At 46.1% G+C, this 25,000-nt stretch overlaps 2 protein-coding genes across 3 annotated transcripts in view; one reads left to right on the top strand and one right to left on the bottom strand.

Moving 5' to 3' along the window:
- The window catches only part of LOC308378762 (uncharacterized protein), a 9,030-nt gene extending 8,910 nt beyond the window's left edge, over positions 1-120 (top strand). For both annotated transcript variants that reach the window (XM_080855752.1, XM_080855753.1), the window contains exon 4: positions 1-120. This exon is cut by the window's left edge and continues 575 nt beyond it. The gene's annotated coding sequence lies outside the window, so the exon portion shown is untranslated.
- Positions 121-6,815: 6,695 nt separating this feature from the next.
- The window catches only part of grin2bb (glutamate receptor, ionotropic, N-methyl D-aspartate 2B-b), a gene marked incomplete at its 3' end in the record, with an annotated part of 127,199 nt that continues 109,014 nt past the window's right edge, over positions 6,816-25,000 (bottom strand). The window contains exons 13-14 of the mRNA XM_080834474.1: positions 19,856-20,094; positions 6,816-9,527 (exon numbers count right to left, since the gene is read on the bottom strand). Coding sequence (XP_080690600.1) covers positions 6,816-9,527; positions 19,856-20,094 — 2,951 coding nt within the window. The remainder of the gene's footprint in view (positions 9,528-19,855; positions 20,095-25,000) is intronic.

The following is a 25,000-nucleotide window of genomic DNA, read 5'->3' on the forward strand; positions in this document are numbered from 1 at the left end:
TGAATGACTATCATTCGATCTTGCAAATATTTTATTCTGTCTATACTATGTCTATACTACGGCTGTTCTATAACTATTGCATTATAGAATGATATGCATATGAATAAACTTTTAAAATAATTATGTGCACAGTCTTGCTATGTTTGAAACTAACACATAGGCACTGCTGCAAAGTGTCAATTCACCTCTGGATGCACACATCCACTAAATCATGTTGTGTGTGTGCGTGGTTTAAAACAAGAACGGCTGTAACAAGCCGAGCATCGGGGTGCTCTAATTCACCACTGATGGTACACAATATCAACGCCCCCTGATGTTGGTAAAATAGACAAAGTGCTGTGAGAGTACATTACCGCCAGGTGTCACTGTTTCTACGTCCTGGGCGTAACATCGCGACCCCCCCCCCCCGACAGAGCTGTTCAAATCTGAAGACTATTGTTTCAATTAGTTGAAATCGCAGTGAATTGTCTGAATAGCTATCATGTGGAGATGTGATAATTAATCTTGATTATAAACATGCCGGGCGCCTGCGTGTGTGTTGTATATGTTTTGCGTATAGCCTATTAAAAGAGGCAGCGTCAGGAACGCACTTTATGGAGGTTTTCAGTTTGTGTGCACTTGATCGTGTTGGAACTTGACAATGTGTCCTCATTAAAACTTTTAAGTATTAAAATGCTGAGCGATGTCTCCACTGTGCATCAGGACTCTCTCTCACACACTCACGCACCCTCTCTCCTGCGGCCAATGATTGCCAGTGCCTGACTATACACCACCTTATTAAATTCTCCCCCTCTCCTTCCATCACTGTCCCCTATCCTTCTGTATGACATCCTCTTTTTCTCTGAAACTGGCATTCCTCTCCCATCTGTCTCTGCGTCCCTCATTTTTTCGGCGATCTGCATCACCGCCCCCCCCCCCCCCCCAATTCTTCGCTTTTCTTCTCGTCCGTTGTGTGTGGGCGTTAGGCGCGCGCTGTTCTTTCCATTTCTGTATGGTAGGCTGTGTTGATTCATTGTTGCATCCAATCCACCAAGACAGTGAAAATATACAGTACAAATCCTCTTTCCGAAGCCTACCCCGCCACCCCTCCCTCTCTCCCTCCCTCTAAAGACCCAGTTGCTAGGTAACAGTTAATTGACAAGAAGTAGTTACATGTGTTGCAATGTAGCTTACATGGGAATTGGCATCTAAAAAAACGTGTGTGGTGCATTGAAAGAGGCGTCTTTAAATGTAAGGAACAGACAAAGTTATTAAATACATCTATTGGGAAAGTATTTGAAACCAAGCGAACATCAGAACTTTATCCGCTGGCTCGTCTCAGCTTGGACGGTTGCCTACTCGTCTGTGAGATCACGGTGATAACTTACAGAGGTACTCGAGTTTATGGAGCTAGCCTCATTCTCTGTCTCTTGATCAAAAGGTCAGATTCGTTTAAAAGCCGAGCGGTGGTGGTGGTAATAATAGTATTGACATTCGCCAGCGGCGACTGTTTCCACTTCAGCAACAATAGTGAAGCGAGGCTTCTGAAATCCTTCCATGGAAAGTAATCTGGCCAACACCTGCGATGGATCCAGTGTAATGTCACGTGATACAATTAACTCTATCATTGTGCTCCAGGACGCCTTGTGTGACAGAAGAAGAAAAACGGAGATGGTTGAGCATGGAGAGAGTATGCTACCGCAGTGAGAGGTTACCTTCCAGTAGAAATTAATTCAGTCACCTAAAAAGGGGAGGGGTGACACAAAACGTTCATTAGTAGAAACACTAACACAGAAATGCAAACAGGCATTCTGCAGGCTACTCTTTCTCTCTCTCTCTGTGTGTGTGTGTGTGTGTGTGTGTAGCCTAGTTAGAGACTTGTTAAAAAGATAGCAGGTCTACAGACATGGTCAGAAATAATGAGCGTGTGAGCGTGTTTTTTTTTTTTTTGGAGATTCCTCCCTTTTATTTATATTCAACACTGTTTTATACAAAGAAACAGAAGAATATAGCTTAGCAGATATCTTCACATATACCGCATCAGTATCATTGTCATCTTTAAGTGTTGTGAAATAGGCCTATCTCGTTAATTAAATTATTGATGTCATTTTAGAACATTGTTTTTCTCTCTATACAAAACATAGTAAGCGAAACGGGTTTTCGTCACATATTTACACAATCTGTACACTTATTAACTGTGTGGTTACACCTCAAATAAAATGACAATTGCCTAAAAAAGAAAGACCTTGTTAGAAATATGCACTAGACACAAGAGGAAAAACGTAAGCTAAAGATCGCGATTCTTTGAGAATGTTAAAACGGGACAAATACCCTAAGTCAGAGTAGCCTACCTGCCATAACGGTCAAATTCATTAGGCTATATGGTTTAGGAAAACGGCAGATGTTATTAACAGAAGTTACTTCAAATTGTGATATTCTAAATATTTTATTAAAACGTACTGTAAAAGGGGAGATATTTTTTATTTACAGAATTCAGAACGCCACAAGAGACAACCATACACGTCTCACTCGCACTCTCTCACATGCGCGCGGTCACACACAGAGGTAATCAAGCATGTGAATTCAGGCACATACTATTGAATAGGGGCATAAAGTAGGCTACTGAAACACAGATTAAGCTCATTGTGGCAAAGCAAGTGCTGTGAGTGCCGGCTACTACCGTGTCTTCATCCTTCCATGACGCAAATTAACCGCCCACAGAAGCGTATTTAAATGTATGAGGAAGAAGTGAGAATCTTTTGGGGAAAAAAAATATTTAAAAAAAAATCCCTGTCCAAGTCACCGCTACTAGGCTACACACTGTGGTGTCTCACACCCCACCAACATGTAATCAACGATATTAATATCAGGGATGGACACGAATCAACCCGCTGCATCGTCTCTCTCTCTCGTTCTCGGTCTCGGTCTCTCTCTCGCTACGTGCGTAAAAGTGAAAATCTGGCAACTGGTGGACAACCTGTTATGTCGACCACTAGGATCTGAACCCGAATCATGCCGCTTGTGTTGGAAGCGGAGATCTCCTGACAGAAAGGCTTGCGTTGCCCCTGTCCACCTTCTCCTGTTGCGCGCTTCGAGAAAAGGCATAAACACATGCAAATTGTACCGCTGGGACGCTGAGACGTGTATGGTCAGTAGGTGGTGGGGTCAAAGCCTAACTCCTTGTGCTGGTAGTTCTTAACAAACGCGCGTTAAGTGTTCCAGTAGCATGTAGGTTGCGGTTCTGCATCACCTTCAACAAGCCACTGTTTTACCGTGTGAGCGAGCCAAATATAAAGAACCACGTGAAAGCGCAAGGGGGCCTTCAATAGTTGAGGCCACTTGTGCCGTAGGCTACTTCAATGGTTAGCCAGGGTCAAGGGAGGCAGTGGCCCTACAAAATGTGCAAAAATAATCAGAAAAAAGCAGGCAAAAACGCCTTGGAAATGTATAGACCCCATATGCACTCACACACAATAAGTCAAATATACCAGTTGCAATCTTCGTACAAATTCCTTTCCTCAATTCTCAATGTTCATGACATTAAAACATTAAAATAAAAATAAAAACACACTCACTGTTTTAAGATTAAACAAGAATGGAAAATAAAAAATGTGACGAACAAGCATTCCCTTCATACCAATACTCACAGTAAGACATAAATCATCCATCGGCTGCTCAGTCGATAATGATAAATGCACCAAATGTTTTCTAAAAGTTCACATATTCTCATAGTGAAGATAGCCTACATAAAGTATTTTCAACCGATAATATAAACATTGTGCTTAAATTGGAAATAAAAACCTGGTTTGGTTCATTTAATATACATTTACAGAAAATTCTGAACAAATACAGGCGTGTAGTTCATACAACAAACTTCAAGTAAAGTATATCGCTCAGCCTACACAGCAAAAGAAGAGACAAGAACCTCATAAGAAAGTTAAGTAGCAGTGACGTAAAACGATAATCTACCTGGATATCTTCATGTGTTCGTTAGTGGCATTGAGGTTGCCTGTCAAGTAATCTGAAAGGGGTGGGGTGTTTGTGTGATTTACCTTTATACGATTAAATCGGATTTGAACATTTAATTGACTCGCCTAGTCTCTGGTTTGATCTTGCATTCCTTCATACTGACGTTGCCATGTCAACACAAGACTGATGACTCAATCAAATTGGTACTAGCCCACTGCGGTGTCCAGTGATTTGGCAAACCTCGCTTTAGTGCTAATAACTAAGTCTGCTGTGAGAGACCTTGTAAAATTACGAGTTCATTGTATTAGGCCTATGTTTATAAAATATCACGTGTTTTGATTATAATTTTTGAGAGAAACAAGAAGCATTTAAACCTTATAATTTGTCGTAGGCCTACAAGTTAAATTCTTTAGAAAACTCATCTTAAGTTTATCTCTAGCTCACAACCCCCGTTTGTCACAGTATATGCTTAAAAAACAAGTCTGTGTTTTGTCGTTTGTGTTAGATGGCTATTGTGACGGCGTGAAGTAGTATGCTACTGTGCATATTGCCATCCATATTGATCTTTGGAAATTAACATTTTTTTCTCTCCAAAAATCACAATCAGTAGGGCTATACATATATAATCGTGGTAGGCTAATATAATTAGCAGAGTGACACATCAAATCATTTCAACCAGCCAAGTGTAACCAAAGCCAAAATAAATATCAGATTATTCCAAATGTGCAGTTGATGGATACTATGTGACAGAAGTCAGTCATGACAGACGTGGGTGACATCACCTCATTGCCATGGAAACAAATAGTGACAGGCATATCGTGGATTCTGTGACTTCTCCTTCTCTGGTAAATTTAGGCTTAGTGTTACATCCAGACTGTCTAAGAACCGTATAAAAGCTGAAAAAAGGAGAGAAGAGGGGATATAGTATATTTACATTTAAATGCGCAGTCCTTGTTTACAATCCATTACGCTTTTTTCCCCATCAAATTCAGTGACATTCTCCTCATGTTCCTCTAGCTGTCCATTTAGTGTGTGTGCTCAAAAAAACCTCCAGTGTGTTGTGACCCTGGAAATGGAAAACAAACAAAGTGGCGTGGACCGAGCCATACACTACCCAAGTCAATCAACAACTTCATTCCTTCCAGAGCATGATTGGCTGTTGAGCTCAAATACCAACAACCTTTCACCAAAACCAAGGACTGCGCCTTTAACAAAAACAGTGGATGTTGGCACATATAGATCGTTCACACATGCTAATGGTATAATTTAACCTCTCATTGCTCCTGATAAATCCTGAGGGACTTGAGCCTTTCGAAACGGCTTGACAAAGAACTGATTAGAAAAGCAAACCGAAACGATGTGACTTATTTATTTATTTATGGGACTTGATCAAAGGCGCAGAGAAAAGTCTAGAGAAAAGGGGCGTCGTGATTCAGAATTCTCAGTGATTTTTCTGTAGTATTCAGATATGGAAACCTAAAAGCAGCTCATATGATGAATGTAGATGAACACTGCTTTTATATATATTGTTTGTATGTTGATATACCTTAAAATGGAGGTAATAACAGTTTGGGATGACTTATTCCTCAATACACCAGAAAGACATTACTGTAGTGCCACTCTTGAGATTCCTTGGTGGGAGAGTGAAAAACCGAGAATTAGATTAATACCAATATATCATGGGAATGTGCACTGGCCTTAGTGGTTACCATGGCAACATCATCTGTCAAAAGTAGTGTTCTAAGACTCTGGTAAGGCACATTATGTGCAGTGTTTCCTTTAAAACCCAATTGTCTACTAACAAACACTTGTTGGGAAAACAGATATATAAAAAAAACCTAACAGTAATAATAATAATTGGTATTAATAATTATTATTATTAAATTTCCTTCACAACAAAATCTTACGTCTGAGTACTTTTTGCAAATCATGCCTTTCACGTACATTACACATCACCCCAAAAAACAGAAAAAAGAAACATGGATTATCAATAATAATCATAATCATAATAATGCTAATAATAATCATAATAACCATAATAATAAAGAACTCCAAAAGGGAAAAAGAAGTCAACGTTGTCTTCAAGCTTGGCAGAGTAAATGAAAATAGCAAGCCCGTGACATGTTTGTGCTAACGTAAAAGCACCTACAGTACAAATATGTAACAGCGCAAAATATTTATAACTCAAGCCCAAACTGAACATCATAAAACATAGTAATCATATATAATATCATTATTTCTTTTTAACAATATTATCAATACAGTTATTGTGAGTGTTACCCTGTTACTTCAATACAGTAAGTCGTTTTCTCGATCAATTGTGATTGTATTATATTTCCGTAGCTAGCTAGGATCAAACCTTTGATTTGGTGTAAAGAACAGCTGAAAGAGAGACGAAAGAAGAAAAACAAAGCTGAGAGAACACATTACAGGTATCCCTCCTTTTTCTATCCCTCCAGTGAGAGGGGTGGTCCTCTTTTCCTTCCAGTCGTTATGAGGTCCGTGATTGGCTGATAACCGAGCAGCAACTCGGCACTGGAGGTGCCCCCTCGTCTATCTCACTGAAACCAAAAGAACGAAATAGAAAAAAAAACAACACAAGAAACAAAAGGGAGAGTGTCTCCGCTGAGTCTCGTCAGTCCAGAGTGTCTTAATTAATTAATCCCAATTCATGCCTCTTCAAGTTGTCACAGTGTCTCTTCTTTGCCTTCCGTCTCACTCTCTCCTGTCTTACTCTCTACAGTCTCCTTGTCCTCTTTTATTTGTCTTTCTCTCTCTGTGTGTCTTTCTCTTTCTCTCTCTCACATTTTTAAGTTTTTTTAAAAATTAAAAAATCCCGTCCGTTCACTAGTTTCCGTTCGACCTGCTCAGACGTCCGACTCGATACTGGAAAGCTTCTCGTACACGTGCCCATTGGTGGAGCCGTTGAACGGCCGCTGACCCGGTGGACCCACGCCCAGCCCGTCCCTCGCCGAGAGCAGTTTGCTGTTCCCGGCCACCGGCCCCCCCACGCCATGATGGTTCCCCATAGGCCCCCCCAAGCACAGGTCCTTAGTGTACCGGGAGCCCATGTTGGAGAGGACCCCGGCAGTGGCGGACGCCGGCAAGTACGACGTGACTCCCATGGGGCCCCGGAAGTCGGTACGACTGTTGTTGAGGAGCGGTTGTTGTTGTTGTTGGGGCGCTTGTGGCTGTGGCGACGGTGACGGTGACTGCTGCGGCTGCTGCTGATTTTTCACGTAGTAAGAGTGGCCGCCATGAAAGAGGCACTGGTCGTCGCCGAACGTCGGGATGAAGGGGTTCTGGCTCACCTTATCTGGGTAGAGAGATTTAGACAAGGAGTAAGTCCCCGACCCTCGAGCACCCGCACCTCCTCCTCCTGCACCACCCAGCCCTCGTTCCCGGTCCCGCAGGTCGCGCTCCCCGAACGAGCGTCGGTGGAACCCCCCCTCGCCCCGCTCCCTGCCGTCACGGCCGTACAGGCTGAACGACGAGCCGCCGCCTTTCCCTCTCTCCCCGCCCATGAAGCCTCCACTCTCCCTGTCGCGCTCGCGCTCGGACCCCGCGTAGCGCTCAAACATCTGCGTGTAGGGGCTAGGACCTTCCATGAAGCGCTCTTTGTCTTTCAGGCTCACACTTCTGGGGGGCGGGAGCATGTTGGCCCCTCCTCCCCCATCCCCTCCGTACCTGCCCCCGGCTCCACCCCTGCGGCCCGCCCCGTCCTTCTGCAACTCCACCACGGTGTCGTAGGAGTGTTGGCGGCGCAAGACCCGCCCGCCCGGCCCAGTTTTGCGGCGCTGGGCGGCACCGCCACTGCTGGCCTTCCCCCCCGCCCCGGCCTTGTTGGCGTGACGTGATTGGTTGTAGTCCTCGCTGATGTTGTACAGGTTGCCGGGCTGCTTGCTGCAGGAATCACAGCGCTTGCAGGAGGCCGAGCTTGGTCGGCTACCCCCCCCACCGCTGCCGCCACCTCTTTCTCTCTCTCTCTCTCCCCCTCCCCCGACCACACCCCCCATGCCTTGGTACCCACCCACTGCCATGCCCCCATGCAGGACCATTGCCTTCCCCCCACTGACTCCTCCACCAGCGTGGACGTTGCGACACTCCCAGTCTCCTCCCGCCAAGCCGCCCACCCCTATGCTCTTATCCCAGCATGCATGAGGCCCCGGAGGGCCCGGCGAAGATCCGCCACCTCCTCCTCCTCCTCCTCCTCCACCAACCTTCCCTCCGCCGATGCCGCCCCCCTCCGTCTTCTTGCCTTTACCTTTCAGGAAATCCTCCACGGGCCCAAGGTTGGTGTTAGCCCCTCCTCCTCCTCCTCTCTCTCCCCCGCCACCTAGCCCGGGCGCATCGGTCAGATCCACGTGTTCCCACGGCGACATGCCTTCCTTGGCGCGGAACTGGTCCATGTAGAAGTCCCGGAGGTTGTCCTTTTCGCGGAACAGGTAGGACGTGGACGAGTGGTTGCCCTTGGCGCTGGCACTGCGCTCCAGGGGTGGCGATGCGGAGCGACGGCCGCCATGGTGATGGTGGTGGTGGTGGATGGTGTGGTGGTGCTGCCGCCGCCGGGGCCCGAAGTCTGAGTCGTCCTGCTCGCGCCGCAGCTTGGCCGAGGCGGGCCGGCGCCGGAGGCTGTCGTGGTACTGCTGCTTGCGCCGTTTGGCGTTGCCCTCCAGGTTGCCGTAGGTGACCGTGTGTGTGGAGATGTCCGAACCGTCGGAGCGAACGTTGCCGTCGTCCCCACCTGACCCCCCTCCCCCTCCTCCACTGCAGTAGCGATCGTGTCCAGCCAGGAACCCCGAGCTTCCGGCGCCACCCTTGAAGGAGAAGCGACCATACAGGTCGGGAGCGGCTCCTTTGAACCCCGAGCTCTGGTGTGTCTGATGCCCAGCGATCAGGTCGAACTTACTGCCCCCCCCTCCTCCTCCAACTCCCCCCCCACCTCCGCCTCCTCCGCGCTGCGTCATGGACTGGCGTGGCTGGGTGGTGAAAATCGGCGCCACCCCTCCCCCGAGACTGTCGCTATCGAACATGCCCCCCCCATCCAGCGAGGTGGTGCTGCCTAAGCTATGCGGCCTCGCAAGGCCCAGGGGAGCCGACATACCCAGAGGCAGGCCGGGGCCCGGTCCCCCGGTGGGGCCCTGCTGCTGTAGAGCCCCCTGCTGGTGAGCGTGGTGGTGCAGGTGGTGGTGCTGCAGATAGTGGTCCTGGTACAGGTTGCTGTCCTTCAGGTGGAGGTTCCCAAAAGTCCGATCCATGTCGGGAAACATGCCGTCCTCGGGCAGGTACGGCGGGGGCGGCTTGCAGTCGGGGTGCCCCGCCGCCGCCGGGCCCAGGCTTCGCCGGTGCTCGGCGATGTCGTAGATGGAGGACTCGCGGTGCGGCGGGTAGTCGAGGGCGCGGTGCGGCGAGCCGTTGACCCCGGGCACGGAGGTCATGCTCTTGGCGGTGCGCAGCAGGCGGAGGATGTTGGAGTGCGTGTTGCTCATGCTGGCGTTCATGGTGGCCGAGGGGGACTGCAGCGCTGCCGAGCTCTTCTCCTCCTCGATCTGCACGCCGTGGATGCAGCTGTAGATGCCCTACGGGAGACGAAGAGAAGGAGCGACATGGAGAGACAGGAGGGGAGAGAGAGAGAGAGAGAAAAAGGGGGGAGAGAGAGAGAGTGAGAGATGAGGGGAGAGAGAGAGTGAAAGAGAGAGAGAGAAGGAGGGGGAGAGAGAGAGAGAAGGAGGAGAGAGAGAGAGAGGAGGGGAGAGAGAGAGAGAGACAGGAGGGGAGAGGAGGGGAGAGAGAGACAGGAGGGGAGAGAGAGAGAGGAGGGGAGAGAGAGAGTGAAAGAGAGAGAGAGAAGGAGGGGGGAGAGAGAGAGAGAAGGAGAGAGAGAGAGAGAGAGGAGGGGAGAGTGAGAGAGAGACAGGAGGGGAGAGGAGGGGAGAGAGAGACAGGAGGGGAGAGAGAGAGAGGAGGGGAGAGAGAGAGAGACAGGAGGGGAGAGAGAGAGAGAGGAGGGGAGAGAGAGAGAGAGATAGAAGGAGAAATAGGGAGCGATAAGGATAGAGAGAGTGACATATAGGGATTGAGAGAAAAGAGAAAGAAAGGAAGAGAGGAAGGGAGGAAGAGGGAGTGACAAGGATAGAGAGAAGAAGGGGAGAGAGAGAGAGACACAAGGAGAGAGAGGAGAGAGGGAGAGACAGACATGGAATGAGAGAGAAATGGAGAAATGGAGGGAGAGAGGGAGTGAGAGAAAGACACAAGGAACAAACAGGGGAGAGAGAGAGGAAGAAGGAGGGAGAGAAAGAGAGACTATTTAATCTTTGTGCTTGCTTTTGCAACGTTAGAATCACATATCACAGGCATGGAACATTTGTTCTAGGTGTGTGTGTGTGTGTGTGTGTATGAGAGAGTACATGTGATAGGGCTACAACTGAGGGAGAATGACTGTCAGAGAGAGAGGGAGAGGGGACAAGATGGCGGCTCATGGAGGCTGGAGAAAGTGACTAGTGCACTAGATTACACACAGACTGATGAGGTCATTAACACTGCGCACCATGCTGAGGCACTCCACTGTCACACACACACACACACACACAGCACTAGTAGATACAGATACATACACACACACACACACACACACACACACACACACAAACACACACACACAGCACTAGTAGATACAAATACATACACACACACACACACACTCCACACACAGCAGACATAGATACAGATACATACACACACACACACACACACACACACTCCACACATAGATACAGATACACACACACACACACACACACACACACACACACACACACAGCACACACAGCTACAGATACATACATACACACACACACACTCCACACATAGATACAGATACACACACACACACACACACACACACACACACACACACACACAAACACACATAGATACAGATAAACACACACTCAACACAAACACACACACATACTCACATCCAGTCATGGACTGGCAACAAAAAGCAGCCCGGATTTTGCTGTTAAGTGGCACCAATGTGATTTGATGATCCAAATTGGAACCGACACATGTCTATCATGATCAACGACTCATTAATTAAAAAACACAATCTGTTATTTGTACTGTTTGCGTGTTTGCCTATAACATTGAATAACATTGGTTCCTGCTTACTCCCTACTCCTTTCCCTTTTATTTTCAGTGCTATGTTAAATTGTCTGTTTAGATTGTACAGTAAGTATTTCACAAACAGCATATTGACTGCTGGGCTGGCTATCAAATATTAATGCCTTATAGGCTATAAATGCAAAAAAGAATTGATGGGTAGGCTTAGTCCAGGGAGATTAGCGGTCCATTCTCATTACTTGGGCTATATAATGCCGTCGCAAGACCAGCCCACCGGGAAAGTTTCCGAAGTTCCCAAGGGCCAGTCCACGCCGGGATTAATCTCACAATGTATTAGCTAAGAGAGAGGGAGGCACTAATAGATAGGAAAAGTTTGAGAGACAGAGAGAGAGAGAGAGAGAGAGAGAGAGAGAGAGAGAGAGAGAGAGAGAGAGAAAGAGAGTGAGGGTACGGTGAAAGAGTGAGAGCTTAAGAGGACTTGAAAGACAGGACAAGATGGAGCACTGCGATTAGGGTGGGAATGACAGATGATTGACGAGGACAGTCTAGCATTGCACACCGACTGTGGTTTCAAAGCGACGGTCGATAGTTCGATCGACACAATTAAAATTCAGCTGACATCATCACTTGAGTTTGTTTGCCTCTCCCTCCCTCTCACTGTCTCTTACTGTCTCTCTCCATCTCTCTCTCCCTCTTTGTCTCTCTCTCTCGGCTGACATGCCAAGTCCATCAATCCTGTCACACTCTCGTGAAATTACTGGTTGATACATCTGACTAAATTAATATTATATAAGGATTTTTTTTGTTCCTCGAACTGTGTTTGGCTCCACTCCCAAAACAGTTTTCCATCAAGCAAGACAAAATACTCATTATAAAGATGGGTGGGGATCCTCTAAATACTATTTGAACAAGTCATTACAGTATGCTATAATAGTATCCTGTAATGTCATTATAGTATGCTATCTCCTTTGATGAATATTTCATCTGCCCCGGGAGTTCATGACTTTTCCTTTTAAAACTATGAGCATGTGCTAGCTAGAGAGTGTTTGTGTGTGTGCGTGTGTGTGTGTGTCTCTGCATGTCTGTGTTTATGTGTGTGTGCGTGTGTGTGTCTGTTTGAGTGAGAGTACATATGTGCAAGCATGTGTGTATGTTTGGTGTGTGCTGATATGTGTTTGTGTAAGTGCATGCGTGTGTGTGTGTGTGTGTGTGTGTGTGTGTGTGTGTGTGTGTGTGTGGATGAGAGAGTACATATGTATAAGCATGTGTATGTTTGGTGTGTGTGCTGATATGTGTTTGTGTACGTGTAAGATGTGTGTGTGTGTGTGTATTTGTGTACGTGTAAGTGCATGTGTGTGTTTGGTTTGTGTGTGTTTAGCAAAAATGTCTTTAGACAGGAAAGGTCAGAGGTCACAGACTCCTTGGGGACATCCCGTCAGAGACACTCTTCATCCGTTGCTTAGTGACACTTTCTCCTTTCCATCTCTTCCCTCCATCCACCCAGTACCGGTTCTTTCAACACGCACACTACGCACGTTGCGTAGGGCCCCGCAAATTTATTATTTATAATAAAGGCCCCGTTGGAAAAAAAAAAAAACGTGACAACGTAACTGTCCGTCGCGGACGTCAGATAGCTATACCCATGCGCATCATTGCATCATCAGTGTAGAAAGATGAAGCGGAGCTATCCCTCGGGGAATGAAAAAAGGAAGAGGAAGGAACTTGAAAATGAACTGCGGGAGCAGCAGTCAGGTAAAGCCTATAACTCGCCTCTCCTGGTGGGAGAGAGGGAGGGACAGTCCGTGTTAAACCTACAGGGCGGTGAGCCCTTGGGGATCCCCGGTCTCTGTGTGCGTCTTGCTAGCTTCTATAATTTTAGTTGTAGCCTTGTATAGTTACAACTGCACTTAACAAAATGGAAAGTAATGGATACATATTGACTAAGATTGAAGTTTGTTTGCTTGGATAGCCCACAGGCAAATATAGACGCAGATACGATTTATTCTTGGTGAATAAATAAAACTCGTGAAATATTATGACAGTGGTGCTAAATAATAAACACTTATTAATAGAGTGAGATCATACCGAGAAATATCAAACTGTTGCTTGAAGTATTGGTTTGATGTTTTGAGGTTAGTACGTTGTTTATTATGGCATTTTTACTCTCCTTTCATTTTATAAAGACACAGCCATTGTAAATCGAAAACATGTCGTTTTGTTAAGCTCAAGTCTTCTTACGACTCAATTTGTTTGCCTACCAACCACTTCAACAGAAAACGGACAATATGGATCTGCTAAATAAAATGGTTTTAATTCCAACACAAGTGATTCAGAGTTTGTAGTCTTTCTATAACATATGCAATATATTTAAAGGGGGGATGAGTGGAAGCACTGGGTGTCAGGTGCGACGGTCCCCCCTAGGGCCCCATGGAGGTCTGAACCGGCTCTGCATCCACCTCGTCTGATTTCTACTCTGTGATTAATTCCTTCTTCTTCACCTCCTTTCATTCAGTCTCCCTCTCTCTCCCTCTGTCTAAAGGTATCCCTCTCTCTCTCTCTCCCTCCCTCTGTCTAAAGGTATCCCTCTCTCTCTCTCCCTCTCTCTACCTCTGTCTAAAGGTATCCCTCTCTCTCTCTCCCTCTCTCTCCCTCTGTCTAAAGGTATCCCTCTCTCTCTCCCCTCTCTCTCTCTCCCTCTCTCTCCCTCTGTCTAACGGTATCCCTTTCTCTGTCTCCATCTCTCTCCCTCTGTCGTAAGGTATCCCTCTCTCTCTCTCCCTCTGTCTAAAGGTATCCCTCTCTCTCTCTCCCTCTCTCTCCCTCCCTCTGTCTAAAGGTATCCCTCTCTCTCGCTCCCTCTCTCTCCCTCTGTCTAAAGGTATCCCTCTCTCTGTCTCCCTCTCTCTCCCTCTGTCGTAAGGTATCCCTCTCTCTCTCTCCCTCTGTCTAAAGGTATCCCTCTCTCTCTCTCCCTCTCTCTCCCTCCCTCTGTCTAAAGGTATCCCTCGCTCTCTCCCCCTCTCTCTCCCTCTGTCTAAAGGTATCCCTCTCTCTGTCTCCCTCTCTCTCCCTCTGTCTAAAGGTATCCCTCTCTCTCCCTCTGTCTAAAGGTATCCCTCTCTCTGTCTGCCTCTCTCTCCCTCTCTCTCCCTGTCTAAAGGTATCCCTCTCTCTGTGTCCCTCTCTCTCCTTCTGTCTAAAGTTATCATTTTGCCTCTCATCTGCTTTCCTTTCCTAATTCACTCATTCTCCTGTTCTACCTTTCTCTCCCTCTTCTCTTTCCTCATTCACTCCTTCTCCTGTTCTACCTTTCTCTCTCTCTTTTCTCATTGTCAAAAATGTAAAAAATAAAAATAATAAAATAAAAATATTTCCTCACTTGGCCATTGTCTCAGTCTCAGTATTTTTCTGACTTTCCTCTCTCTCTATCTTTCTCTCTTTCTCCATTTCTCTCTCTCACTCCTATTCATAAACTCACTCATTCCCTCTTTCCCTTCTCTTACACAGGTTCTTTCTCTTAACAACACTAATAGCTTTTCTCAGTTCTCTCCGTTTCTCTCCGTTTCTTTTCTCTCTCTCCCGACCCTCTTATAACCTTTCAATGCCAATGACCTGGGTTGGACCAGGGTTATTTGACCAAGTTATTTGGCTGTTTAGTCCAGACCAAGCCCATCAACACTGGTTATACCCAGGTTGTGGCAATTCAGATTCGACCTGGGTTGTAACCTGGGAGAACATAATATAATCTGTATATTTAGTTTCTGGGCTTTGTTTCTTTGCAGTCTGGACCAACATCATTTCCACAGTTCAACTGTTGTAAGTGACATTATAGTTGTTGGCAACCCAGGTTGTGCCATTAATACCAAAATTGAATTCTGTGTCCAACTCAGTTCAAGAGGTGGGTCGAGACGCAGAGTAAAATAACCTGGGTCAACCCGTTCATGCTAAAAATGGTCGAACGCTGAGAGAGAAAGACATGGTTTTAAACCCTCTCTCTCTCTGAACCTCCTCTCTCTCTCTCTCTGAACCCCCTCTCTCTCTCTCTGAACCCCCTCTCTCTCTCTGAACCCCCCCCTCTCTCTCTCTCTGAACCTCCTCTCTCTCTCTCTCTGAACCCCCTCTCTCTCTATCTCTGAACCCCCTCTCTCTCTCTGAACCCCCCCTCTCTCTCTCTCTGAACCTCCTCTCTCTCTCTGAACCCCCTCTCTCTCTCTGAACCCCCCCTCTCTCTCTCTCTGAACCCCCTCTCTCTCTCTCTGAACCCCCTCTCTCTCTCTCTGAACCTCCTCTCTCTCTCTCTCTGAACCCCCTCTCTCTCTCTCTCTGAACCCCCTCTCTCTCTCTGAACCCCCTCTCTCTCTCTGAACCCCCCCCCCCCCTCTCTCTCTGAACCTCCTCTCTCTCTCTCTCTGAACCCCCTCTCTCTCTCTCTCTGAACCCCCTCTCTCTCTCTGAACCCCCTCTCTCTCTCTGAACCCCCCCCCTCTCTCTCTCTGAACCCCCCCCCCTCTCTCTCTCTTAACCCCCTCTCTCTCTCTCTCTGAACCCCCTCTCTCTCTCTGAACCCCCTCTCTCTCTCTGAACCCCCCCCTCTCTCTCTCTGAACCCCCCCTCTCTCTCTGAACCCCCTCTCTCTCTTTGAACAACCCCCCCTCTCTCTCTGAACCCCCTCTCTCTCTAAGAGGTCGTTTACATGGAGCCTAGTTTGTCAATCTGATACGGATAGCTAATACAGATAGCCCTATCATACATACGAACACTCTCTATCCGCACCTTGTTTCCGCAACGATCGCAGTCCGGGGTAGAAAGTGAGTAGATTTTAATCGGTACGGGGGCTGGTGTTCGTCTGCACGGTTTCACGCAACCTGATGACGTCACTGCCCCACGTGATCTTTTCGCCATCTCCAACCAATATATATATATAACTTGTTCTCCCTCAAAATCTCACTCGTGGTGGGCCTCGAATTCACTAACATTAACCCAGTCTTCTGATTTTTGATTAGCCCCCTATCTTGATCTAATTCTTCTTATTCAGACGTAACATAACTTTCATGACCACAAATATAAATTGGCCAGCGATTTAATTTGCTTTTTTATTCATAAATGTATGTAAAATGCTCGGAGCAATGCATCATGGGAAATGGGATGACAGACATGTCATGTTACTTTTCCAAACTCTTTATTATCAATAGAAAAAAGAATTCATTTTCGCATATCCTTTAGTCTGACCACTGATATTAACTTTCATAATGTAATGTTGTTAATTGGAGCTTGAATGTCTTGTGTAATGTGTTTATCCTCGTGCTGTGAAGTACCTTCTTCTAGGTTTTTCACGTTTTTTCAGTTGTGTAAATAAAGCGCTAAAGCGCCACCCACAGGCGTGAGGTATGTACTACAGTCGGTTCACCACAATCTGCTGCCTCCGTGTTTACGCCAATCTCTCGTTGCCAGCCTCCGTATTTACGAAATTAAAAGATTAGATTGGTGTGAAAAGTAAATCCGATTCGGAGGCCCTAGACTTCGTGTGCATAGCACCTAACTCTGCACCCCCCCCCCCTCCCCCTCTGAACCCCCCCCCCCCCCTCTCTTCCCATTGCTTCTTAAGCCGATGGCCTGGTTTCTCCTGCATGATGTGGAAGTGTACCTGACTGAGTGTGTGTGTGTGTGTGTGTGTGTGTGTGTGTGTGTGTGTGTCTGGAGAACACCTGTCATTTGTTTTGCTGGTTTCCTCTGACTCATTCCGGTGAATTCTCTCAAAGAGCCGAAAAATACCCAGCAGAAAACCCTCCCTCTCTCTCTTTCCGCTCTCAATCTCTCCCTCTTTCTCTTACTCTCTCACGCTCTCTTTCCCCCCCACTCTCTCTCTCTTTCTCTCCCTCTTTCTCTTACTCTCTTTCCCCCCCACTCCCTCTCTCTTTCTCTTACTCTCTCGTTCTCTCTTTCCCCCTCACTCCCTCCCTCTCTCTCTCTCTCACTCCCTCTCAATCTCTCCCTCTTTCTCTTACTCTCTCGCTCTCTCTTTCCCCCTCACTCCCTCTCTCTTTCTCTCCCTCTTTCTCTTACTCTCTCTTTCCCCCTCACTCACTCTCTCTTTCTCTCCCTCTTTCTCTTACTCTCTCGTTCTCTCTTTCCCCCTCACTCCCTCTCCCTCTCTCTCTTTCTCTCACTCCCTTTCCACCCTTTCATCTTCCCTCTCCTCTTTCCATCTACCTCTGAAGTGTACTCTCTGCCTCGCTTTTGTGAAAGGACCTGGTGTATGACGCGTTCAAATAAACCTAAGCCCTGTGTGTATGTGTGTGAGTGAGTGAGCATTTGTGTGTGTGTGTATGTGTGTATTTGTGTTAGTGAGTGAGCGTATGTGTGTGTCGGTGAGAAGCTAAGCCGATTTCTCAATCTCTCCCTCTCTCATACGCACATGTGCTCTCTCTCACACAAACACACACACACACACACACACACACACACACACACACACACACACACACACACACACACACACACACACACACACACACAGAAGAACACCCCCATTCACGAGTACACCCACTTAGAAAAAATAATTATGAGCAACAAGAGTGAACCTCAAAAATTGATAACATCTTTCATCCCTGCTGACACGGCAGCCTTTTTCAGGCATCCATTCAAAAGAGAATCAGAGCTGTCATTTGTCTATTTTTAATCACCTACGGCATGACAAATCTGCGACTGAAATGAATTTCACTTGTCCACATCAACCACGACAACAACAGCCACCCCCCACTAACCCTTTTCCATAATGGCTGTTCCATCACATTTCCAACTGATACACAATTAGTCACATGTGTCTATGATGGGTGGAATATAGCTACAGTTAGCCGCAGGGCTAGCGAAAAACAACAGAATATACTTAAGTAAATAAAAACAGGCGTTGTTTCATGTTTGAAACCAGTCAATGTGCACCGTCATAGTCAACCCACATGAGGACAAACTAACAAAGACGAAACAATGTAATAGCAACTTATAGTTTGACATTAGGGCTTCTAAAGGCTTACTGCATAGCACATGGCTAACTTGGCCTGTAGCCAACAAGTACAAGATGAACCAAGTCAAATTCCTTGTTTGTGCAACCTTACTTGGGCAATAAAACTTGATTCTGGTTAATGACCCCAATCCACACAGTGAACACAGTCCACACAGTGCTTTTTTAATTTATGACATTTATTAATCTATTTATTAATTGTTATTTATTATTATTTAGCTGTGGAAGAAGTCTGTTGCTGCCCCTTCTGTCTCGTTGTCTTTGTGGCAATGACAATAAAGTACTTTGAACTTTGAACTTGAACTTGAACCTCTGGATCTGTAACCGACCTGGCACAGATCCATTGTGCATCTCGAATGGTCAATGGCCACAGGGAACCTTAATCAGTGTGTGTGCTCCAGGGGAACGGATCTGTTACGTATGGAGTGGCCAACCTCAGACGAGAGAAATGAACTGGGTTTTTGCACATTCATCAGTTACATCTGGGTTTTCCTGGCTCTGTCTCAGCACTGGTTGTTCACTCCTTTGTCCAAATGAACAATTAAAGAACAATAACAAAATAATACTTTGAGAAGCAAAGTACTGCGGAACTTTACTCAAAGTTACTCCAAAGTGTGTTCCCCTTCCTCTCCAGGATTTTCAGAAATGTTTCTTCTTCTAATGTACATCAGTCGAAAATTCCTTCCCATTCCTTCAATTCTGCGTGTTATCCCCTTTCTACATCAACAATCAGAGACATTCTAGCAGCGAGACCACCTACCGAAGGGGAATATGAAGCAAGACGCACTCTACTCCAAAGCAGGCTGCCTTCATTCTCTCCTTCGCCTCATTCATCACACCCTTATCTATCATTTCTTCTCCGGGCTTTAAAGTGAACTGGGCTTCAGTCTTGGGCTTTTAAATGTTTAATGTGGCTGTTTTTAAAAGTGAAAGCAAATGTTCGGCATGGGTACTGTGTCTATATCATTGTCTTTTATTTTTATTTTTTTATTTTCAATTCTATAAATAATACTACTTTCATTGTTTTATTTATATTTTTGTTATGGTGCCTCAGTAAAATTTTAAATGAGGGTCTCTACTGTAGAGTTTTCCAGAGCATGAAAGATGATGAGATTTGTAACGCCCCTGGTGTTTGACAGAAATTAAGCTGACATTAATCCACATTGTTACAAGATGCACTCATGAATAGAGGTAAGAAGTTGTCATGATGTGTGGTTGCATAGGAGATACACTGTGTTAAATTCGTTGGTTAATTCATGAATTACTTGTACCCATAGTTCTTTGTTCTGTTGTTTACTTAACACATTCTACAGTATTCTAGAACATTCTATCTATTCCATCAGATGAAAACAATCCCTTCAGTGGAACTCATCCAGTGAGAGATTAGAGTGACTATCAAGGGCATGAGTTCTTTCAAACTGGCATCCTCTGTGTAGAGCCGCACAGAGTTAAACTGTTCTACAGCCTTTAGTTGACTCATTTATTAAATGAATTAAATGTGTATGTGTGTCATTGTCTCTGTGTGTGTGTGTGTGTGTGTGTGTGTGTGTGTGTGTGTGTGTGTGTGAGAGAGATAGTGTCTATGTCTGATGTCTGTCTGTCTGTGTGAGTGTGTGCGTGTGATGGTGTCCATGTGTGTGTGTGTATGTGTGTGTTTTTGAGTGTGTGCGTGTGTGAGATGGTGTCCATGTGTGTGTGTGTGTGTGTGTGTGTGTGTGTGTGTGTGTGTGTGTGTGTGTGTGTGTGTGTGTGTGTCCTACCACTCACCCTGCTGATGGAGAAGGTGAGGCCAGGCTGGCCCGTGCAGGTGCCCATGAAGCAGAAGCGCAGCTGCCAGTAGAAGAGGTGCTCAGCGATGAAGGTGAGCAGCGAGAGCACCATGGCTGCCGCCAGCATGTAGAAGACACCGGCCATGTTGTCCACGTCCAGCTGGCTGCTCATCACCTCGTTCTTCTCGTGGTGACAGATGCCCGTCAGCCACAGCGACTCCAGCTCCTCCATCTCACCTGAGGAGGGGACGGAGGGGGGGAGGGAGGGAGGGAGGGGAGAGAGGGAGGGAGAGGAGAGAGGGAGTGAGAGGGAGGGAGAGGTTGATGGGGAGAGAGGGAGGGAGGGAGGGGAGAGAGGGAGGGAGAGGTTGATGGGGAGGGAGGGGAGAGAGGGAGTGAGAGGTTGATGGGGAGAGAGGGAGGGAGGGAGGGGAGAGAGGGAGGGAGGGAGGGATGGAGAGGTTGATGGGGAGAGAGGAGGGAAGGTGGAGGACAGGTGGAGTAGGTATACAAAGAGAGAGAAGGAAGGATAGAAAGGGAGAGAGGGAAGGAAAGAAAGAGAGAGGGAGAGAGGGAATAGAGGGCAAGCGAGGAAACATGGGAATGTGTGGCATTGAAGGAGAGGAAGTGAGAGAGGAAGAAAGACAGGAAGAGAAAGGAGGGAGGATGGTAATAGAAAGGGGTGGAGGAGGGGAGAGACAAAAGAGAAAGAGGAGAGAGGGAAAGAGAGAGGTGGAGTTAAGAAAAGAAACAGAGTGAGTGTATAGAGAAAACAAAGAATGAAAGAATGAGAAAGCGATAGAGAAATGAAGAGGGAACGTTGGGAAGATGAAGAATGATGGTGTGTAGAGACCGAGTGGAGGTATGCAGAGAGAGAGAGACAGAGAGGCAGAGAAAGAGAGAGAGAGATAGAGAGATACAGAGAGAGAGAGAGAGATTTAGTATGGTTGAGGTGAGAATACGTAGTATAGTGTCAGTGAGTGAGAAAAACAGATGATTGTGGTAAAAGAGGGACACAGAGAATAGATGGTGGGGTAACAGAGAGAGAGAGAGAGAGAAAAGGGAACAGGACACAACAGGAGATCAGGGAGCAGATTAGAGAGGAGAGAGGAGAGAGGAGAGAGGGGAGTTGGTTTAAGGTGAAGGTCATGGAGAAAGAAAAAACAGAAAACAACAGTGAGCAAATCTGATAGCTACCCAACAAATACTGCATATTAGAGCCTTCATGAAGCCAAGATAAATACTGAATATTACAACCTTCATGAAGCTTAGATTAATACTGATGTTACAACTGTCATGAAGCTAAGATCAATACTGAATATTAGAACCTTCATGAAGCTAAGATAAATACTGAATTATGTGGTGTAACTAAAATGTATTCATGTTTACTTGGTTGTGTGTCCAACACATGCATTTTCAAAACCTGTCCACTGTCCAATAAATGCAATCATCAGTGTTTGCTTTAGAGCGTGTCATTACTGCAGTGACTTATTGTGTGTTTACTTGCTTGTGCGTGTGTGTGTGTGTGTTAAACCAATTATGTTTGTGGGTCTGTGTGTGTGTGAGTGTGTGTGTGTGAACACTATTATGTAGATGAGATGTGTTTTGATGTGTGTCAGCTTTTGTGTCTGGTTTGCTGAGAGTAACTTGACAAGTACATGTGTGCCAGTTCCGTCTAAAGTGTGTGTTTCAAGTTTTAATGAGGGCAAGTGTACTCCATGTGCATTCCATTCTGTGTGGGTGTGTGTGTGTATCCTCCGATGAAGTGTGCATGGTTAAAGTGTGAATGGTAAGTATGAAAAGTGTGCATATGTTTATCATCGTATAGTGGGTATGTTAAGTATGTAAAGTATATCATTACATTTACATTAAGTCATTTAGCAGACACTTTCATCCAAAGCAACGTACAAAAGAGAATACGATCAAGCTAAAAGCAATAGAGACCTAGTGTAACAATTAATACTACTTTAATTAAGGAATAAAAAGTGCAGGAATGTATCTACTGTAAGTGCGAGTTAAGTAATAGTTAGAGAAGATAGCAGTAGAGGAAATATTAGGAGAGGTAGAGAAAGGAAGAGGAATGGAGAGGAAGTGCAAGTTAGGAAAGGAGGTGCTCTCTGAAGAGTTGGGCCTTAAAGAGCTTCTTAAAGGTAGAGAGTGACGCCCCTGTTCTGGTAGTGCTAAAAAGCTCGTTCCACCAAGTTGAACTACGAATGAGAATAGTCTAGATTGCCGTACTTGCACAGACGTCAGTGCTTAACAACGCTCAGTAGACGAATGTAGCATTTTCCCTTACAAGGGAATTATCATGTGGTAAAGTGTGTATTTGTATATCATCTAGTATCATCTAGTATAGTGTGTATGGTAAGTATGTAAAGTGTGTATATGTTTATTATCTGGTATAGTGTGTATGGTAAGTATGTAAAGTGTGCATATGTTTATTATCTGGTATAGTGTGTATGTGTATCCAGAGCATGAGCGGTTGCATTACTGTTTGGTGGTACTTGTCTCAGCGATGATGAGTAAACAGCTTTAATTGCATCCGAGTGTTGTTGTTCCGCGCTATGTGTGCCAGTTTCCACTTTCCATCCTGTCTGCTTTAGTTTTGGTAGCATGCTGAAGTTTTATTGTGTTTCATTGTGTTCATGCGTAGGTGAACTTCACTGTAAGCCTTGTATACATGTGTGTGTGTGTGTGTGTGTGTGTGTGTGTGTGTGTGTGTGTGTGAGAGAGAGAGAGAATGTGTGTGTGTGTGTGTGTGTATGTGTGTGCAATATCTGAGTGTGTGTGTGTGTTTGTATGTCTGAGTGTGTGTGTGTGAGAGAGAGTTGAGTGTGTGTGTGTGTGTGTGTGTGTGTCTGTGTGTGTGTGTGTGTGTGTGCATGTGTGTGTGCATGTGTGTGTGTGTGTGTGCATATCTGAGTGTGTGTGTGAGAGAGAGATAGACAGAGGCAGAGAAGAGAGTACACGAGTGTACGCTGGTGTACACCAGAGAGAATGTGACGCAGTTGGTTGGTAAACAAATGAAGCGCTGGGGCGACGTGAGACATTTTGTCATGTTGTATTACCCTCCCCAGGAGCCCAGAGGGGGGCAGCACTGCTTAATGATTGATCTGAGCGGGGTGCTCACGGAGCCAAACCCTGGGGCCCCCAGGGGCCTCTCATGGAGCCGTGGGGAAAGACAGGGACCCAAACAGCCCCACTTAATGTCCCCAGTGGGATAGAGCGAGGAGACACACACACGCACGCACACACACACACGCGCACACACACACACACAGCACGCACACGCACGCAAGCATGGGAGAGAAACAAGCATACACACAAGGAGAGGAGAGATACATACAGATTACAATACAGAAATACATACACCCATTCACACACACACACACACACACACAAGAGGAGGGGAGAAACATGCACACACACACACACACACACACACACACACACACACACACACACACACACACACACACACACCACACACACACAGAGGAGGACGAAGGACACACAAGTGCTGAGGAGAAAGAGGCTTGGAACTCAGAAAGACATCATTGCTCGGAGACACATTGTTGGAGGGACACACAGACACAACATACAGAGGCATAGACATGCATGAATCACAAATAAATACACATGCAAACACACAGATAAATGCAACCAAGCATGCACATATACACACACACAGCCGTTCACGCCCTTATGCTCACACACACACACACACACACACACACACACACACACACACACACACACACACACACACACACACACACACACACACACACACACACACACACACACACACACACACACACACACACACACACGTCCACTTTGATTTGTCTCAGAACAAAGCCCCAGTGGTTGTCCCTGTCCCTGTCAGATCTTCAGACACACACACACACACAAATGTCTGGACTGTTTTTTTTGTTTACTTTCCCCCAAGTATTTATAAGAGAGCAGTGTGACTTTGTGTGTGTGTATATGTGTGTGTGTGTGTGTGTGTATATGTGTGAGTGTGTGTGTGTGTGTGTGTGTTTGTGTCTCTCTGTGTGTATATGTGTGAGTGTGTATGTGATTGTGTATATGTGTGTGTGTGTGTGTGTGTGTGTGTGTGTGTGTGTGTGTGTGTGTGTGTGTGTGTGTGTGTGTGTGTGTAAGAGAGAGAGTGTCTATGTAGATTGGCTTAATGGATGTTCATAGATATGGATCTGCAGCCCTCATCTGTGACAGATCTGTGCTCCTGTCAGTGTGTTAGGAAGGACGGCAAGCTTTCATGTTTTCAAGTCCATTTTTGTGTCCATGTCTGTGTGTGGGTGTCCATGTCTGTGTGTGTGTGTGTGTGTGTCCATGTCTGTGTTTCTGTGTGTGTGTGTGTTTGTGCCCATGTCTGTGTTTATGTGTGTGTGTGTGTGTGTATGTGTCCATGTCTGTGTTTCTGTGTGTGTGTGTGTTTTTGTGCCCATGTCTGTGTTTATGTGTGTGTGTGTGTTTGTGCCCGTGTCTGTGTTTGCGTGCGAGTGTGCGTATTTGTATATGTGTGTGACTGTGTATATGTCTCTGTGTGTGTGTATTTGTATGTGTGAGTGTGTGTGTATTTGTGTGTGTGAGTGTATGTGTGTGTGTGTGTGTGTGTGTGTGTGTGTGTGTGTGTGTGTATTTGTATGTCTGTGTGTGTGTGTGTGTGTGTGTATTTGTATGTGTGTGTGTGTGTGTGTGTGTGTGTGTGTATTTGTATGTGTGTGTGTGTGTGTGTGTGTGTGTGTGTGTGTGTGTGTGTATGTGTGTATTTGTATGTGTCAGTGTGTGTGTGTGTGTGTGTGTGTGTGTGTGTGTGTATTTGTATGTGTGTGTGTGTGTGTATGTGTGTATTTGTATGTGTCAGTGTGTGTGTGTGTGTGTGTGTGTGTGTGTGTGTGTGTGTGTGTGTGTGTGTGTGTATTTGTATGTGTGTGTGTGTGTGTGTGTGTGTGTGTGTGTGTGTGTATGTGTGTATTTGTATGTGTCAGTGTGTGTGTGAGCTCATTTCCGCACCATGCTGTAAGTAGGCCACATGGTGAAAACACACTCATCAGCAGCTTGTGTCACTCTGAACTCCTCGGAGACGATCCCATCATGCAGGACTTGACATGGTAGG

This window comes from Sprattus sprattus, assembly GCF_963457725.1.
Source record: "Sprattus sprattus genome assembly, chromosome: 1".
NCBI classification, from domain to species: Eukaryota; Metazoa; Chordata; class Actinopteri; order Clupeiformes; family Clupeidae; genus Sprattus; species Sprattus sprattus.